Source organism: Schistocerca gregaria, chromosome 4 (genome assembly GCF_023897955.1).
Source record: "Schistocerca gregaria isolate iqSchGreg1 chromosome 4, iqSchGreg1.2, whole genome shotgun sequence".
Classification (NCBI taxonomy): domain Eukaryota; kingdom Metazoa; phylum Arthropoda; class Insecta; order Orthoptera; family Acrididae; genus Schistocerca; species Schistocerca gregaria.
The window spans coordinates 677683806-677704600 of record NC_064923.1 but is presented as its reverse complement, the minus strand read 5'-3'; the positions used below and the strand labels follow the sequence as shown (position 1 = coordinate 677704600).

General features: G+C 44.2%; 1 protein-coding gene across 1 annotated transcript in view; it reads right to left on the bottom strand.

Annotated features, from left to right (window-relative positions):
• LOC126267868 (odorant receptor 82a-like) overlaps window positions 1-20795 on the bottom strand; it is a 165670-nt gene that overhangs the window by 116679 nt on the left and 28196 nt on the right. Inside the window, exon 2 of the mRNA XM_049973178.1 lies at window positions 1507-1832. Coding sequence (XP_049829135.1) covers window positions 1507-1832 — 326 coding nt within the window. The remainder of the gene's footprint in view (window positions 1-1506; window positions 1833-20795) is intronic.

Below are 20795 nucleotides of genomic sequence, written 5' to 3'. Positions count from 1 at the left end.
TCAGGCTTTTCATAAACCCCTATAGTTACTCTGATGAAATGTAGTACCTCCCATATGTTGCAAGCTAATCGGGTCACTGTTCTTAACCGTACAGGGCTACTACAAATTAGTGATTCGTTTTCGAAACTCTATATTTTCCAAAGTATAACATTTATAATATGAGTGATGTATGAATAGGACCGTAAACTCACCAAGTTAGCATTTTACACTTACAAATATTCTACGGCACGCAACACATACACTCGTCCAGATTCATTCCATGCCTTACGTAGCAACATCCTATCATCACAGAAGTACTGATGCGTTCTCTGAGCTGTTATGGTGTTCTTCGCAATGGGGTTACGTGAAAATTGTTCTTCATGAATCCACATGGGAAAAAGTCACAAGGTGTTTGGTCAGGAGACACCACTACGCCCAATCCAGCGATGCAGATATTCGTCTTTTAGGAAACGACTAACATCGATTCTACACTGAGGGGGTGCCCTGTCTTTTTTTGGAAGGTGAAATACTCGGAATCAGCAGTTATTTGTGAAAACAACCTCAACTGCAAGATATAGAGGTAAGAGGTATTCATCAACGCGTTCTCACAGAATAAAAACGCCCCATGCTTCTTCGTCTGCGACGTTGCACAGAAAACATTAGCCTTTGGTGAATCTCGTTATGCGCTACAATTTCAGGAGGCTTCTGAATGCCTCACACTATCAGATTGGGGCCATTAACCTTTCCAGATAAATGGGAGGTTGCATCGTCACTGAATATCAGCTTGGAAACTAAGAGGCGCCGGTTATAGTCTTCCGGTTTTAGCTGTCGCAGGAGCTGCAGACGATACGGTTAGAATGTAACCACCGTTGCAGAATCTTCCACACAGTTTGCTGTGGTGTTCCAAGTCTGTGGCCTGGGAGGAGTTTGATTTTTTTTTTTTTTTGGACGGCTTACGAAACTTCTGTTCAGCCTCTCCAGAGTTGGTTGAGGCAGACTTGGGTGACCGGTGCTTTTCTGTTTAAAAGCACAACCATTGTCTCAAAATTGTCCATATCAATGCACAACGTCCTGTTTACATGGCCATTCTTTTCCATAATTCCTTCCGAATGCACACTGAACTGTTAATACTGATAAACGTCTTGCTTATTCCAGAACACAAAAACCCTTTTCTTACTTTGTAGGCATTTTGTCAAGGCACTGCACTCTTAACGCGAACTGGTGGGCACAGTGTAAACTCAGTGAGTTACCAATTCTACTCATGCATCAGTCATATTTGTACAAGTAATACTTTGGAAAATATAGAACTTTGAAAACGGATGAATCATTTATATTAGCCCTTCATTTGTCATAGTGATGCAATGCTGCAGGAATACCGAAGTGACAGTCGGCAGTTCACCTCCGACGCCGCAGAAATAGCTATGTGACAACTGGCAGTTTACTTTGAATGCTACAGAAATAGATGGATAACAATTGGCAGATGCCTCCAGTGCTGCAGGAATCGCTAAGTAAAAATTGTCTGCGTACCTCCATGCTGCTGTTGAGCTCCCGAATGAGCTCCTCAGCAGAGCTCCTCATCCTGAGGAAGACGATCACCTTGACGATGGCCATGGAGTATGTGAACATGAGGCAGGTGCTCATGGTGACGTTGAGCAGGTCGCCCCAGAAGTGGCGCGCCGCGGACACCTGGCTGGCGACGAAGGCCAGCAGCGTGAGCACCACGCCGGTCGAGTAGGCGCCGTACAGCCGAGATGACGCGGACGTCGCCGCCGGCGCCCAGCCGCCCGCCAGCCGCAGCACCGCCAGCTGAGGCCCCAGGCACATCTGCAGCCGCGCCTGGCTGCCCGTAGTATCTGCAACGGGAATCAGCTGACTATGGGCCTTTGACCTGCCTCACTATCATTTTCATAATATGCTACTCGCCATTAAAATTGATACACCAAGAAGAAGTGCAGATGATAAACGGGTATTGGACAAATATACACTCCTGGAAATTGAAATAAGAACACCGTGAATTCATTGTCTCAGGAAGGGGAAACTTTATTGACACATTCCTGGGGTCAGGTACATCACATGATCACACTGACAGAACCACAGGCACATAGACACAGGCAACAGAGCATGCACAATGTCGGCACTAGTACAGTGTATATCCACCTTTCGCAGCAATGCAGGCTGCTACTCTCCCATGGAGACGATCGTAGACATGCTGGATGTAGTCCTGTTGGAACGGCTTGCCATGCCATTTCCACCTGGCGCCTCAGTTGGACAAGCGTTCGTGCTGGACGTGCAGACCGCGTGAGACGACGCTTCATCCAGTCCCAAACATGCTCAATGGGAGACAGATCCGGAGATCTTGCTGGCCAGGGTAGTTGACTTACACCTTCTAGAGAACGTTGGGTGGCACGGGATACATGCGGACGTGCATTGTCCTGTTGGAACAGCAAGTTCCCTTGCCGGTCTAGGAATGGTAGAACGATGGGTTCGATGAAGGTTTGGATGTACCGTGCACTTTTCAGTGACCCCTCGACGATCACCAGAGGTGTACGGCCAGTGTAGGAGATCGCTCCCCACACCATGATGCCGGGTGTTGGCCCTGTGTGCCTCGGTCGTATGCAGTCCTGATTGTGGCGCTCACCTGCACGGCGCCAAACACGCATACGACCATCATTGGCACCAAGGCAGGAGCGACTCTCATCGCTGAAGACGACACGTCTCCATTCATCCCTCCATTCACGCCTGTCGCGACACCACTGGAGGCGGGCTGCACGATGTTGGGTCGTGAGCGGAAGACGGCCTAACGGTGTGCGGGACCGTAGCCCAGCTTCATGGAGACGGTTGCGAATGGTCCTCGCCGATACCCCAGGAGCAACAGTGTCCCTAATTTGCTGGGAAGTGGCGGTGCGGTCCCCTACGGCACTGCGTGGGATCCTACGGTCTTGGCGTGCATCCGTGCGTCGCTGCGGTCCGGTCCCAGGTCGACGGGCACGTGCACCTTCCACCGACCACTGGCGACAACATCGATGTACTGTGGAGACCTCACGCCCCACGTGTTGAGCAATTCGGCGGTACGTCCACCCGGCCTCCCGCATGCCCACTATACGCCCTCGCTCAAAGTCCGTCAACTGCACATACGGTTCACGTCGACGCTGTCGCGGCATGCCACCAGTGTTAAAGACTGCGATGGAGCTCCGTATGCCACGGCTAACTGGCTGACACTGACGGCGGCGGTGCACAAATGTTGCGCAGCTAGCGCCATTCGACGGCCAACACCGCGGTTTCTGGTATGTCCGCTGTGCCGTGCGTGTGATCATTGCTTGTACAGCCCTCTCGCAGTGTCCGGAGCAAGTATGGTGGGTCTGACACACCGGTGTCAATGTGTTCTTTTTTCCATTTCCAGGAGTGTATTATACTGGAACTGACATGTGATTACTTTTTCACGCAATTTGGGTGCATAGATCCTCAGAAACCAGTACCCAGAACAAACACCTCTGGCCGTAATAACGGCATTGAGTCGAACAGAGCTTAGATGGCCTATACAGGTACAGCTGCCCATGCAGCTTCAACACGATACCAGAGTTCATCAAGCGTAGTGATTGGCATATTGTGAAGAGCCAGTTGCTGGGCCACCATTGACCAGACGTTTTCAGTTGGTGAGAGATCTGGAGAATGTGCTGGCCAGGGCAGCAGACGAACATTTTCTGTATCCGGAAAGGCCCCTACAGGATCTGCGACATGCGGTCGTGCATTATCCTGCTGAAATGTAGGTTTTGCAGGGATCGAATGAAGGGTAGAGCCACGGGTCGTAACACATCTGAAAAGTAACGTCCACTGTTCAAAGTGCAGTCAGTGTGAACAAGAGGTGACGGAGACGTGTAAGCACCAAGTTTTTTACTAAGGTGCCATGACCAGGGCATAATTCCGAAGTTTGTCAGATTAGTACATTTTATAAAAACGACGTCTATGAATAAGATTTTAACGAAAGCTGGCTCTGCTATTGTTAAGGAGAGGATCCACTTTACTCGCCGAAATTTAGACCTGGTATCTGAAGAACTTTATCGCCTGAACCTGAAGATATCTGTGGAGATACCCTATGATTCTTGGAATTGGATTGATGGTACAACTTGGGCCAAATCAGACTGCATTCGTGAGTAGGCCACATTCCGACAGACTGAAAAATTTAGTCGACTGAAGACTACATCGCAGCGAGAATCTGTTATTCGATGTCATGTTATTATTTTGACAGGTAGAGATTTGGACGATGCCAAAACCTGAAGATTCACAATGATTTACAAAGTCCAGTCATATTAATGCGACGACTTCTCAAAATGCTGAATATCCACATTTTATAGTGTGGACTGCTGCAAGACTTGCAGAAAGAGAGTTACTGAGGTCCTGGAACGTACCGACAGGGATGTGGAGCCACGTCGACCGTAGGGCCGTGACCAGCTGCTCTAGGTTCCTCGGTTGAGGATCCATGGCACCAACGACTCGATCGAGGTTGTCCCACAGATTCACTATTCTGATGGCCAGGAGAGTACGCTAAACTTACCATCGTGGTCTTGGAATTGCTTGCTCTTGGAGCTGCGTGACACGTTGCATTGTCCTGCTGGTAGATGCCATGGGGCCGAGGAAAAATAAACTGCTCTTAGGATGGACATGGTCCCTAAGGGAAGATACATACATATGTTAATTCATAGTGCCTTCCAGAATGATGAGATCAGTCAGGGAGTTCCACAACAACATTCCCCAGGTTATCATGATGCCTGCTTCACTCTGGACTCTTCCGATGATTGTTGCAGGGTGTCTGCTTTCAGACTTTTCACGCCATGATCACTAACGTCCATCTCTCTGACGGAGCATAAAACATGATTCTTCTGGAAAGGGCACTTGTTGCCACTCAGTGGACATCCAGTTGCGCATACCGACGAACCGCAATCTGAATGGGAGCATGTAACAGGTGGCTGCTGCAGAGATCCATACATAGCAACATTCGCTGAACGGTCATTGAGGAGACACTGTCGGTGGCTCCTTGATTCATCTGGGCAGCCAGTTGCTCAAACAGCTCCACGTGTATTCGCACTTCCAATCTCCGCAGCCGTCGTTCTCTGCTGTTGTGTATTGCCCGTAGTGCACGACAGTTGCCGCAGCGGCCCTTGTGGATTATGGGTGTACTTTAACATCGGCGGCACGCAAGCAGTTTACAAAGTTAGCCGTGTTGGAAATGATTTCTCCCTTAGTCCGACAGCCAAGATCATGCCGCTTTGGCCGTCAGATAAATAGTTCTCTTTCCACACTGCGACAACGACTGCCCTACTTTCCGCATCCTCCCGACACGCCTTATGCAGCTGGTGCTGCCATCTGAGAGCAATTATTGTGCGTTGGTGTCGAACATAGGCTGTGGTCGCAATAATGTTGCTGGACCATGTACATTTTCTGTTAATGTGACGACGCTACTACAATTTAAGTCAGTTCATTTTTCCAGTATCTTCAAAGACAACCTACAGCTGCAAAAACACCTTCACGCGCCTCGAAAAATCTCTCAGCTGCTTAGTTCTTTAAATGTGATAAAATACACGAGGGAACGCGTACAAAATCTCTCGAACAGGATAGAAGCACCTTCTGTGTGTGCTCTTTATCACTCTGTTTTCCCGTTGCTGATATGCCTTGGGCGAATGTATTGTCGTGATGTGGACTGCTACTGTTTATCTGACAAATGCTTAGAAGCCGTGAATGGAAACAGTGATCCAGAAAATAAAGAATCTGAGTCTTTAATTTCAGTGTATGATAACAAAAAATTGTCGTCAAACTATCGATTTCGGTCAATAACGCCCATCTACAGATGTGCGAGGAAAACAGACGAAGCCATATATTGCATTAAGCCAAAGTAGCATTCTACATCTACACCTACATTTATACTCCGCAAGCCACCCAACCGTGTGTGGCGGAGGGCACTTTACGTGCCACTGTCATTACCTTCCTTTCCTGTTCCAGTCGCGTATGGTTCGCGGGAAGAACGACTGCCGGAAAGCCTCCGTGCGTGCTCGAATCTCTCTGATTTGACATTCGTGATCTCCTCTGAAGGTATAAGTAGGGGGAAGCAATATATTTGATACCTCATTCAGAAACGCACCCTATCGAAACCTGGGCAGCAAGCTACACTGCGATGCAGAGCGCCTCTGCCACTTGTGTTCGCTAAACATCTCCGTAACGCTATCACGCTTACCAAATAACCCTGTGACGAAACGCGCCGCTCTTCTTTGGATCTTCTCTATCTCCTCCGTCAACCCGATCTGGTACGGATCCACACTGATGAGCAATACTCAAGTAAAGGTCGAACGAGTGTTTTGCAAGCCACCTCCTTTGTTGATGGACTACATTTTTGAAGGACTCTCCCAATGAATCTCAACCTGGCACCCGCCTTACCAACAATTAATTTTATATGATCATTCCACTTCGTTCCGCACGCATACTCCCAGATATTTTACAGAAGTAACTGCTACCAGTGTTTGTTCCGCTATCATATAATCATACAATAAAGGATCCTTTTTTCTATGTATTCGCAATTCATTACATTTGTCTATGTTAAGGGGCAGTTGCCACTCTCTGCACCAAGTGCCTATCCACTGAAGATCTTCCTGCATTTCACTGCTGTTTCCTAATGTTGCAACTTCTCTGTATACTACAGAATCATACGCGAAAGGCGCATGTGACTTCCGACACTATCTACTAGGTCATTTATATATTTTGTGAAAAGCAGTGACCCCATAACACTCCCCTGTGGCACGCCAGAGGTTACTTTAACGTCTGTAGACGCCTCTCCATTGAGAACAACATGCTGTGTTCTGTTTGCTAAAAAGCCGGCGGCGGTGGCCGTGTGGTTCTAGGCGCTTCAGTCCGGAACTGCGGGACTGCTACGGTCGCAGGTTCGAATCGTGCCTCGGGCACGGATGTGTGTGATGTCCTTAGGTTAGTTAGGTTTAAGTAGTTCTAAGTTCTAGGGGACTTATGACCTTAGATGGTGAGTTCCATAGTGCTCAGAGCCATTTTCTGTTTGCTAAAAACTCTTCAATCCAGCCAAACAGTTGGTCTGATATTCCGTAGGCTCTTACTTTGTTTATCAGGTGACAGTGCGGAACTGTTGAACGCCTTCCGGTTCTGAGCACCTAACTAACCTAAGGAAATCACACAACACCCAGTCATCACGAGACAGAGAAAATCCCTGACCTCGCCGGGAATCGAACGCGGGAACCCGGGCACGAACGCCTTCTGGAAGTCAAGGAAAAAGGTATCTACCTGCGAGCCTGTATCTAATATTTTCTGGGTCTCATGAACAAATAAAGTGAGTTGGGTCTCACACGATCGCTGTTACCGAAATCTATGTTGATTCCTACAGAGTAGATTCTGGGTTTCCAGAAATGACATGATACGCGGGCAAAAAACATGTTCTAAAATTCTGCAACAGATCGATGTCAGAGATATAGGCCTATAGTTTTGCGCATCTGCTCGACGACCCTTCTTGAAAACTGGAACTACCTGTGCTCTTTTCCAATCATTTGGAACCTTCCGTTCCTCTAGAGACTTTCGGTACACGGCTGTTAGAAGGGAGGCAAGTTCTTTCGCGTACTCTGTGTACAATCGAATTGGTATCCCGTCAGGTCTAGTGGACGTTTCTCTGTTGAGTGATTTCACTTGCTTTTCTATTCCTTGGACACTTATTTCGATGTCAGCCATTTTTCCGTTCGTGTGAGGATTTAGAGAAGGAACTGCAGTGCGGTCTTCCTCTGTGAAACAGATTTCGAAAAAGGTGTTCAGTATTTCAGCTTTACGGGTGTTATAGTATGTTTCAATGCCATTATCATCCAAGAGTGTCTGGATACGCTGTTTCGATCCACTGACTGACTGACTGATTTAACGTTGACCAGAACTTCCTAGGATTTTCTGTCAAGTCGGTACATAGAATTTTACTTTCGAATTCACTGAACGGTTCACTCATAGCCCTCCTTGCGCTAACTTTGACATCGTTTAGCTTCTGTTTGTCTGAGATTTTTTGGCTGCGTTGAAATTTGCAGTGAAGCTCTCTTTGCTTTCGCAGTAGTTTCCTAACTTTGTTGTTGAACCTCGGTAGGTTTTTCTCGTTCCTCGCAGTTTTAGTCGGCACGTACCTGTCTAAAACACATTTTACGATTGCCTTGAACTTTTTCCACCCAACATTGTCAGTGTCAACAGATAAACAAAATTAAATTGAGGTTGTCGAACTGATGAAATAATATATTTGCAACCAGGACACAATACCGGGAGAAACATGTTTTGAACGGCGCTACAGTTCCCAGCAAACTGGTCTGCAGTAAACAGTATCGAGATAATATTGCTTGTATCTATTGACGATGTCACTCTAGGTTAATCGCTATAAGATAATATAAGGCTTCGTCTATGTTTAATGCCAGATGTGAAGATGGTCATTAGGGAACGTTATCGGTAGTTAACAATCTTTAGTTGCCATGTACTGGAATTAAAGAAATAAATTTATGTTTTACCTTACAGTCATATTTCCTCTAGAGTATTTTTTCACCCGCATAGGCCAAAAGGCTTGCCTGGTGTTCACCACTGCGAAGCTACACGTAGATATAATCCTGTTGCCAAGTCTGTATAACACAGACAAAATGAAACAGACTTTGTTTCCGGTGTAGGTCGCCGTATTCCGCCCACTGCTTTCAATGCTGTTCTGTTTCTGGATCGACCAATGGCACGCAAAATCAAATCGATTTTATAACGGTACAAACATTGCTGAAAAATTAGTTTTCGAACTTGCTTTCCGTCATCAATCAACAGATGTTGCTGCTTTTCGTTATCACTATTCCGCAAACCATCGCACAGTATGTGCCGAAGTGCACATAGTGTTCATACCGGTACCATCGCTTACATTTGCGAATGATAAATGATACACGGAAAGAAAGACTGTCAGTAATACCCACCATTCCATCCCCCCCCCCCTCCCCCCGCCCCCTGCAATGGCTCCCAGCTTCCATCCCTCTATCGCTCTTCCTCTCACTTCCGCAGGTTTCACTAATTTTAGTGTTGTAGTTATAACGCGAGATGAATTGTGGAAGGAGTAGTATATTTACTGACTTTCATTTTTTTCTCAGTTTCTTCTCCACATTGTAAACTGTCTCTGTTGTAACACATCCTACTGCAGTTTATTGAGCATTTCTGTGACAGTCTCATGTTGCCAAGACAACCTCACGACGAGTCGTGCAGTCGTTCTTCGAATCTTTCCAATCTCTGCCGTTAATCCGACTTCGTAAGAGTCTGAGATCGACGATCAGTACTGCAGAAGTTGTAGAACGAGGGTTTTGTGAGTAATCTTTTTTGTACATGAATTACTCTTCCGTAGTACTTTCCAACAAATCTTAGTGTGGCATTTTCCTCCTAGATTTCTGTGGCCGCCTCAATTTATATCACTTAGAAATAACCTGAGCCACAATATACGCTAAATGCTAGTGTTCTCTTCACTGTTCTGAAATATGAACCAGCTTGATAGCTCTCCGTCCTGAACGTGATTTAGGTATTAGTTTTCATTTCCTACTGAAAGGCGTATTTAACACCAAACTTTTGGTTAGTTACAGTGAACATTATTAAAGCTGCTATTACAAAAGAAGGACATATGGAGAGCACACTTCACTGCTTGAAGAAAAGTAGCATTCAGATTCAAATAGACATACGGTATATACGTAAGTACTCAATTACAAACACAAAGAAGATAACTGTTTAACAAATGCAATTGCACTGAAATAGTCACCAAACAATGCTTCATTTGTTCACCATGAACGTAGAGTAAATAGGGCAATCATTACTAGATTAATGGAAGAATACATGTCACAGAGATGAAGAAAGACACTAGATGACGACTTCAGCGTGATGAACATGGCGAAACATTGACACAATAGCTTCACCTGAGCAGTGGTATGGATGACCTCGTCGATCGATAACGATCGTACTTTCACTTTATCATTATAAATTTGACTAAACGAGATATTGCGACAGCAAGCAACAATATGATTAAAATTATCGTTTACTGAAAACTGGCAGACTTCCTTAAGCTTCAGCTTCAGGACTCAGATAAACCTCACGTCCAGATGATCGAAAGGCCAGTATACAATTACAGAGCACTTTTCTCTCGAAGACCAGCTAAAATGTGAGAGCAACTGCTCTTCTCAAGCCCAATTTAAAATCACTAAACCTAAGAAAAAACGTCGAATGCCAACAACTTACACTACGTTTTCTAACCAGACGAACAGTGTCTCAGTAATCAGTTCCGGAAGTAACATTCTGGGATGGTTACGCCACTGGTCTCTGCCGACTTGTTACCACCACTTTCACCTGGCGTGTGTATCCCTGCACGTGAAGGCAGGCTTTTCTCCCACAAAGATTTGTTTTTAGTGAAAGTCGTCCTCTTGATGCGGGTTTGAGATTTTTGATGTCACTGATTTTCGAAACGCTAAAATCAAGGAAGATTCTGCTATAACTAGGGAAAATCCTTATATTATTACCATTTCTAATTGGACTTGGAAAGACATAAAATTAATATTCAGATTTATCCAATTATTTTCTTCTTGTTAACTAGCTAGGATAGCGTAAGAAGCTCAGTTCTCAAATTTTATTTTTATGGGGATCCACGGCCCCAAACTGTTTTGTAAATGAAATCGTGGTCCAGCTACGCTGTATTTTTTTTTATTATGAATGCGATTGGCCAATTTCGATCTTTGGTCATTTTCAAGCAAATATGTCAAGGTGGAAACAATCGAATAGATAATTGAAAATAATACAGTTTACCTGGACCATGATTTCATTCATAAAACTTCAGTTCTTATTTTTATGCTGTTTCATTTTTTTCAGTATTCGTTGAGCTTCTCCCCATGTTGTCTTTTCCTTTCCGCTGTTCATGTTGCCTCCGATTTTTTATTTTTGCTGCCTTGAAAGCTTTCTAAATATAGAATGTTATTCTTAAAAAGGTTTCTTTCTCCTGTATCCGTTTTTTGATGTCATTTCTTTGTACTTGTTTTCATAGTTCTGCAATTAATTCTTTTGTCGATTTCTTTTTCCGGAAATACAGGAATATTTGTTTAGTTAGCATGTTTTCATTCAGTACGTAGAAGTATCCAGAGAAGATTAATCTTGGCTCTGCCACGAATTCTGGTATTTTCTCAAAAGCTTCGTAGATCTCATCGTTACTTTATATTTTCCAACCATGTGTAGTTTTTATTGCATCCATAAGTTTGCTAATAATCATCTTTCAAGAATCTCCGATGTGTCGAGCTTGTAGTTAGTTAAGGATTCACATGCATATAAACATTACGATCTCATCTGCGGTGTTTTAGCGCCGGCCGCGGTGGTCTCGCGGTTCTAGGCGCGCAGTTCGGAACCGTGCGACTGCTACGGTCGCAGGTTCGATTCCTGCCTCGGGCATGGATGTGTGTGATGTCCTTAGGTTAGTTAGGTTTAAGTAGTTCTAAGTTCAAGGGGACTAATGACCACAGCAGTTGAGTCCCATAGTGCTCAGAGCCATTTGAACCATTTTTTTGCGGTGTTTTAGCTTTGTTTTTCGAGATATGCATCGCCTGTTGTCGATATTTGGCAAACGATACGCTCTTGACATTTTATTAACTACATGTAATGTATTCGCAGTGGTGATTATGCATGTGTGAATGAACTTTGCAGATACTGCACTAATGAATTTCATTGCAGAGCCAAGGCAATCTGATGGGAAAACTAAGTATATCTCTTCCTGAGCAGGAAGCACATAAATGTGGCAGCACTATTTTTGGGAGACACTAGGAAATATGTAAGTTCGGGTCTGTCCGTAAAGAGTGCTCGAATAGCGGAAGTTGTTTAGAAGACTACTAGTGTAAAGCGGGAATTCGATTTCGACTCCCGGTCTGGCAATATTTTCATTTGTTTCAACGAAATTTATAGCTGTGGTGGCATCGTGTTTGCAATTTTTGAATAAATTTCATGATTTTATACGACTGTAAATCGAAGGAACACAGGATACAGCTTGACTCATCACTCTAAATCACTCGTTTCAAGTTCTCCACTGTCCAGTGGTGTTGCTCTTTAGACCACATCAAGCGTCGCTTAGCATCGCTTAGCATTGGCTACAGAAAGTGTGTTTTACGAGGTGCTGCTCGACCATTGTATTCCGTTGTTCTTTTGCCTTCGTACGCTCGCCATTGTGCTAGTTGAACTGCTGGTAGCACTTACGAACTGACGAACGATTTCCACCGCTGAATTCATGCAATTTTTGCATCCTCAATGCTCGATGGTGTCTGTCCGTCAATCCATGAGGTCTGCCTGGTGCTGGTTTATTGTGGTCGTCCCTTCTCGTTTCTACTTCACGGTCTCATCACCAAAAGTCGATTTGGGGCAGCTTTAGAAGGGTTGGACTGTCCCTGCCAGATTTCTTATTCACATGACATCCAGAGACTAGTCCAAGTTCGAAGCGATCGAGCTGTCCTGAGAGACTTGTTGCTGCTTCTCCACTAACAATACCCGCCTCCTTTTATACTGACGAATCTACCTCTCATGACATTTAGTGGTCAATTTCGCATTACCCAGCGGTCTGCGAATACTTTTGTGAACATAAAGTATATGAGGAGAATATATTCGTACGTTCGGGCATCCTACATCATGTGTACTTGAGATAGACGATAGCTCTGCATATTCCAGTTAAGTGGTTCGCTTCGTTGATCTAACGGTTTCTGGTACACTGATGTTAGGAGAGGGATCAGTTACTAAGTGTGTTCAGTAGGTCGAATCAGCTGGTTTCTCTCTCATCCCTAAGTCGAGCTTGTCTTCACCTCCAAGGATCTGTTTGTTGACAGGCCTTTAAAGCTTAACATTCCTTCGTTCCTTTTGAGTATCCAAGTGCGTTAATATCACTACTTTACACGTCATTTGGCCAGGTTATCTGACTATCTACCTTATCTAAACTGAGCTAGGTGGCGCGGAGGCTAGCACACTGGACTCGCATCCGGGAGGATGACGATTCAAATCGGCTTCTGTCTACCTTGATTTAGGTTTTCCCTGATTTTCCTAAATCTCTTCAGGCAAATGCCGGGATGATTCCTTTCAGAGGGCACGGCCGATTCCATTCCCCAGCCATTCCCAATCCGATGAGAACGATGACCGCCCTGTTTGGTCCCCTCCCCCAAATCAGCCAACCAACCAACCTTACCTGCTTCAGATGTGTCGTGCCAAATGCCAGTTGCTGTCTATCTGAACTCTAAACATTGTGTGGGGAGATGTTAGAACTGATTGTTTTCTGGCGATAAGTATGACGCGTTGCTGCAGTTCTGGTCCCGAAACGTTTCATATGTCCGTCTGGTGTCCGACAAGACTGAATCGATCTGATCGTCGAATCCAACACACTACTCAAAGTTTTCATCCTGTTGATTTGAGTATCCTTGGGTGACGAACTAAAATCTTCATGCATGGATAATTTAATTAATAAAATAAGACGGTGATTTATGAATAGCTTTGGAACACTTACCTGTCCCACCAACTATGAAGTACTCTTGAGAATGCCGGGAATCGAACCAGGGTGTCCCGAATAAGTCAAGTGGCTGACCGTTTACACAAAGAGGCGGTCGAAGTCGATATATGACCAAAAGTGCAGAGTGTCATCATATTTTGCCGATTTACTTGCTGTTATAAGTGGTGACTTTGTGCTGTATCCTCTTTCACCGTCCTCTGAAATTAATTTAAGAAAAAATAAACTCTGAACGGTGCTACACGTTAATTAGGCCACTGGATACGTATTTAAATCCACGCCCGGTCAAACAGATTTCGATTTTTCGTGGTTTTATTAGAACAATTGAAGGAAACGATGATTATAGTGGGCATCTCAGCGGCGGGAGAAAGTTATCTTTACAAATCCAACCTGAATTCTGCCACGACACAGAGGCAGACGTATCAGTTGAGTATCAGTTGGAAGTAAGCAGAACGTGTAATGGATATTGACTAGTAGCAGTTGTACTCAGAACCATGCGTCGTGAAATCTGGAAAATATTTTGCCAATAAATGTGAATATAATAGGATTTGTTCCTCTTAGCTGAGATCTTGGGCACCCTCTTGACGGTTACTTTGAAAGAGACGCTACCGATTTCATTCCCCGTCATTGTCTAATCCGAGCTTTTGTTCCTAATGACCTCTACGCGGAATTAAAGTAATCCTTCTAAAAAATAAAAATAAAAAAATCAAAAAAATCGGAGATGCTATTAAACCACCAGTAACACACAACCCTCAGAAATTGTAACAATTATATGTCAATCATGTCTTTGTCATTTCAGTCCCTTGACAGTTTATCTGAAACTCTTGGAAGTAGCGTTAGCGGAATGTTATTTGTATTGAAATATCATTATTTGCTGTGTCCACAATTGTGGAAGCAAATTCCTCTGACAACAATTATCAAGTTGTTGACGATGTTGACTGAGTCAGTACAATGCACGCGTGCTCTGAGCATAAATTCATTTCATTATTTTATCTTTTGTAAATTAAAGAAATTACACAGTTTCGTACATTTATTGGGAATCGACGCTCCTTACACTACTGTCGGGCGGTAGTCAGCAGAAGGGGAAATGTTTCCAAAGAAGCCGGAAGCAAAATCAGCAGAAGGAGGAATGTTTCGAAACAAGCCAGAAGCCAAATATATGTTTTTATCAAGCTGTGAACGTGAATTTCCGGGACTAAGTTACATTTTTATGAATATTTGATCATACAGTAGGCAAGTAATTTGCGTTTCTGTTCACCACAGCGTCGAATCATATGTTCCAATGTTGCTGGTCTTACGTGGCAACAAGTTACTTCATTCTTTTCCTCGAAACTGATAAACAATTTCATTACGACGAATAATAATTGGTTGTGTTATATCGCCTAAAATATTGAGAAATGTAAGGCTGGAAATGCAGTCGTACTGTGGCGATACCTGTAAGACACCGCTAGCCCACGCCTCTCGCGGTGTGCGTTTAACCCCATTTAAATGACGCGCCAAGCGCGCGCCCAGCGGCTGTACGATTAATTAAATAATCGGCGTGGTAATCACAGTGGAAATCTCTGGTCCAGAGGGACGTGAAGAGGCTGTGAGCCAGAGAGAGAGTAGGGTCAGTCGAGTCTTGTTCAGTCTTAAGAGTCAGTCGAGCTAGAAAGTGTCTTGTGAAACGATCATTCTGTGGATAATATTAGTGCGATGATTTCTTTTATATGTGTTGTGTTGTCTTCTTCGGTGAGTAAAAAAAAATATAGGTAAAATAAATTTTTGTGATGTCCATCAATAAGTTCATTCCAGTAAAAATAGAACCACTTCCCTTCACCTTTATTCACCCTTTTTTCTTTCTTTCCTTTCAACAAAATCTAAAAACAAAAAATTACCACCCTCCTTTTTTTTTTAATTCCGGGCATCACAGTACACAACGGGAATGATAACTGTCTCATGGCGACTGCCGATGAAATATTTTTGGCCAAATGTAGAAACTGTAAATGACTAACAAAATGGGCGAAACACAAATAAATTTAATACAAAGAGCGTTTTACAGACTGTGTTGCATTTATAACGAATTTTCACTTTGCAGCAGCGTGTCTGCTGATTTGAAACTTCTTGACAAATGAAATGTGTGTGTTGCGAACAGCAAATGGCACAGGTTCGACTACCAGTCGAGCACACAGGTTTACTCTGTCAGAAAGTTTTACGTTACTTCTAGTTATTATGTTTTCACCGATTCCTGCCTGTTGAAAATGGTCCACTCGCCAGCAGCTACGAAACTGGGGAGCGGGGGCGCATAATTATCATTTATAGGCTATCACACAAGCAAGTTAAACATATTGGTATTGAAGGCACTTCTGCAACTGTTGTTCTGCAAACATACCTTCACCGGTAAGAGTAATCATCTCCAAGTGTAACAGCCTCGTCGCGCAGGACCGCTAACAGAGAAAGAGATAGAGAGAGAGAACAATCAGCGCATCACCGAGAATACTTGATTGCCTCTGGCTCGTTAATCTTTCTCGAGCTGTGTTTATCTTCCATAAATGTTTACAAGCATCCGCCCTCCGTGGAGCGGTTATAACGAAATATTAACCACAGTGTGCGTAAAATCCATCCATAAGTCTCTATGCAGAAGTGAAGACATTCTTTTCTCTTTCTTCTCTCATTACTTCTTACTTCGCCGGAAAATTACCGATCAAAGAAGCGTTGGAAAGCATCGCTAAATTGTTTAATGGCAACACGAGTAATTAGAAACTTCTTGAGCGAAGTAAGTGATGGGAGTTCGATTGGGTTACAGGAAGGGAAACTCTTCCTTAAGAATTAACGCTCCCGCAAACTCGTACTTTCCGGAGAAGGTAGCATATTTTACACGTGCTGCTCCTGTCGGTGAGGTGGAGCAAGAACAATGTGTGTTTCGCTGCAGTAAGAAGTCGTTAACAAGTCGTCAGAGGTTGGGAATTAAATGTCGATTTACACCGCAGGGCTTTGGAGCAATTTGCATCGACAGCAGCCCATCTCCAGATATTTGAGTACTTGATAGTGTGTTGTTAGCTGACAGGGGTAGTAAAAACAGAAAATTACCATTCAAAAATGCCTCAATTATCAATTAAACCATAATTATTTAGGTATATCTAACAGACGATTGATAAAACTTGGGGATCAACTGATAAAGATTTCTTGTGTTTCTGACCCGTTTTGTTTTCATCTTCTTGTGGCATAATTCAGAAACGGTTTTTGTGTTTTGCGAAACTAAAATTTTTCATATTTATTCGACGTGTTACAAGTGTCGAAAAAAAGGCCATGTCCAAGCAGTTTGTAGGCAGCGGCACAAACACGCCAATTTTGCCCGTTCCCAGAAAAAACAGGCTGGCGCACGTGCAGTGAACGCCGTGTTTTCAAAACCTACAACAGGGTTTGACAAAAGTAAGAGTAAGCTTGTGCCTCATTCTCGCCCTAGAACTGTGCCAAGACGTTGTAACAAACTATTTGTCTCATTACGAATTACTGGTCGTCGTGTGAACTTTCAGTTACACACAGGTGCCTCAGTAGCTTTGCTTGTCCGGCCAGCTACGAAAAGTTAGGCTCACCATGCCTTTCTAAATCTCGCAAGCACCTCACTGCTTACAACGGACAGGAAATTCCAGTGCTTGGACAGTGTAGTTTGCCTGCCACTTACAAATCTCACACTAGAACAGTGAATTTTACTGCACTTAAATCAAGTGACAGTGAGAACATTTTCGGTTTAGATGCCTTTTATTTGTTTGGCCTTATCATCCCCAAAAAGTACTGTGTTGACTTCAAGTCTGCAGTCAGTCCACATACGCCGGCAGCTGTGACCGTGTGGTTCTAAGCGCTACAGTCTGGAACCACCCGACGGCTACGGTTACAGGTTCGAATCCTGCCTAAATCTACATCTACATTTATACTCCGCAAGCCACCCAACGGTGTGTGGCGGAGGGCACTTTACGTGCCACTGTCATTACTTCCCTTTCCTGATCCAGTCCCGTATGGTTCGCGGGAAGAACGACTGCCGGAAAGCCTCCGTGCGCCCTCGAATCTCTCTGATTTTACATTCGGGGGGAAGCAATATATTTGATATTTGATACCTCATTCAGAAACGCACCCTATCGAAACCTGGGCAGCAAGCTACACTGCGATGCAGAGCGCCTCTGCCACTTGTGTTCGCTAAACATCTCCGTAACGCTATCACGCTTACCAAATAACCCTGTGACGAAACGCGCCGCTCTTCTTTGGATCTTCTCTATCTCCTCCGTCAACCCGATCTGGTACGGATCCCACACTGATGAGCAATACTCAAGTAAAGGTCGAACGAGTGTTTTGCAAGCCACCTCCTTTGTTGATGGACTACATTTTTTAAAGACTCTCCCAATGAATCTCAACCTGGCACCCGCCTTACCAACAATTAATTTTATATGATCATTCCACTTCAAATCGTTCCACACGCATACTCCCAGATATTTTACAGAAGTAACTGTTACCAGTGTTTGTTCCGCTATCATATAATCATACAATAAAGGATCCTTCTTTCTATGTATTCGCAATACATTACATTTGTCTATGTTAAGGATCAGTTTCCACTCCCTGCACCAAGTGCCTATCCGCTGCAGATCTTCCTGCATTTCGCTACAATTTTCTAATGCTGAAACTTCTCTGTATACTACAGCATCATCAGCGAAAAGCCGCATGGAACTTCCGACACTATCTACTAGGTCATTTATATATATTGTGAAAAGCAATGACCCCATAACACTCCCTTGTGGCACGCCAGAGGTTACTTTGACGTCTGTAGACGCCTCTCCATTGATAACAACATGCTGTGTTCTGTTTGCTAAAAACTCTTCAATCCAGCCACACAGCTGGTCTGATATTCCGCAGGCTCTTACTTCGTTTATCAGGCGACAGTGGGGAACTGTATCGATTGCCTTCCGGAAGTCAAGAAAAATAGCATCTACCTGGGAGCCTGTATCTAATAATTTCTGGCTCTCATGAACAAATAAAGCGAGTTGGGTCTCACACGATCGCTGTTTCCGGAATCCATGTTGATTCCTACAGAATAGATTCTGGGTTTCCAAAAACGACATGATACTCGAGCAAAAAACATGTTCTAAAATTCTACAACAGATCGACGTCAGCGGGCATGGATGTGTGTGATGTCCTTAGGTTACATAGATTTAAGTAGTTCTAAGTTCTAGGGGACTGATGACCTCAGATGTTAAGTCCCCTAGTACTCAGAGCCATTTAAACCATCAATCGACAGACAATAATTGACACTTATCCGTTACTATGCCTTGAGGAACTCATGGACATGCTTTGTGCAGGTCGTTACTTTTCTGAGATAGATTTGCGTGGTGTCTACTTGCACAGAATTGGTGCACAAGGTAGAGGTATTGCTTTTGCCTCAAACTCAGTGTAATTATTCTGAAATACAAAACGAGGCTCTCGATGTTGTGTATGGTGTGACCAAATTCCATCGCTATTTCTGCGGTCGCAAGTTCTATTCTGTGACAGTTCAAAATCCTTTGTAGTCCTTGTTTCATCCGTCAAAGTCGGTTCCTACACGCCCAGCTCAAAAATTGCAATGTTGGACTTTGTTGCTTTCGCAGTATCGGTATGAAATTGTGTACAGACCGACGCAATGGGTGGCGATGTAGACGCTCTATCTCGCCTTCCGATTGGCCCCGACTCTAATTTTGATGCATCTGCCGCATCTTGTTGCCAGATCGATGCGCAGGACCCTAACTTGCTGGAATCTTTTCCATCGCATTACAGAAAAATTGCACAGACCACGGCAGCAGACCAAGATCTCAAGATTTTGTTGCATTGCATTCGCCCGTCTTCTCGTTCATTGAACACTATCCAGAACTCAGTTCTCAGTCGATATTTTGCATGTCAGCATAACCTTTCAATTCAACAGGGTGTGATTCTAGTTCAAAATGGCAATAGACAATCGCGTGTGCTTATCCCCAAAGTATTGCAAAACTATGTGTTGCGATTACTCCATCAAGGACATTGGGGAATTGTTCGTACTAAACAGTTGGCGCGACGGCATATTACTTGGCAGGGCATGATCGCGATATTGAACAGATGACGTCACAGTGTCGCGCATGCAGCTGAATGGGTTGAAAATAAATAAATCGCCAGGTCCTGATGGGATTCCAGTTCGGTTTCTCAGAAAGTACTCTACTGCATTGGCTCCTTACTTAGCTTGCATTTATCGCGAATCTCTTGCCCAGCTTAAAGTCCCGAGCGACTGGAAAAAAGCGCAGATGACGCCTGTATATAAGAAGGGTAGAAGGACGGATCCTCAAAATTACAAACCAATATCATTAACATCGGTTTGTTGCAGGATTCTCGAACATATTCTCAGTTCGAATATAATTAATTTCCTTGACACAGAGAATATGCTGTCCATGCATCAGCACGGCTTTAGAAAGCACCGCTCCTGCGAAACGCAACTCGCCCTTTTTCACATGATATCTTGCGAACCATGGATGAAGGGTATCAGACGGATGCCATACTCCTTCTCTTCCGGAAGGGGTTTGACTCGGTGCCCCACTGCAGACTCCTAACTAAGGTACGAACATATAGGATTGGTTCCCAAGTGTGTGACTGGCTCGAAGACTCCTTAAGTAAGAGAATCCAGTATGTTGTACTCGATGGTGAGTGTTCATCGGAGATGAGGGTATCATCTGGAGTGCCCCAGGGAAGTGCGGTAGGTCCGCTGTTGTTTTCTATCTACATAAATGATCTTTTGGATAGGGTGGAGAGCAATGTGCGGCTGTTTGCTGATGATGCTGTGGTGTACGGGAAGATGTCGTCGTCCAGTGACTGTAGGAGGATACAAGATGACTGAGACAGGATTTGTGATTGGTGTAAAGAATGGCAGCTAACTCTACATGTAGATAAATGTAAATTAATGCAGATGAATAGGAAAAAGAATCCCGTAAAGTTTGAATACTCCATTAGTAGTGTAGCGCTTGCCACAGTCACGTCGATTAAATATTTGGGCGTAACATTGCAGAGTGATATGAAGTGGGACAAGAATCTAATGGCAGTTGTGGGGAAGGCGGATGATCGTCTTCGGTTCATTAGTAGAATTTTGAGAAGATGTGGTTCATCTGTAAAAGATACCGCTTATAGAACGCTGGTGCGACTTATTCTTGGGTACTGCTCGTGCGTTTGGGATCCCTATCAGATCGGAATGAGGGAGGACATAGAAGCAATTCAGAGGTGGGCTGCTAGATTTGTTACTAATAGT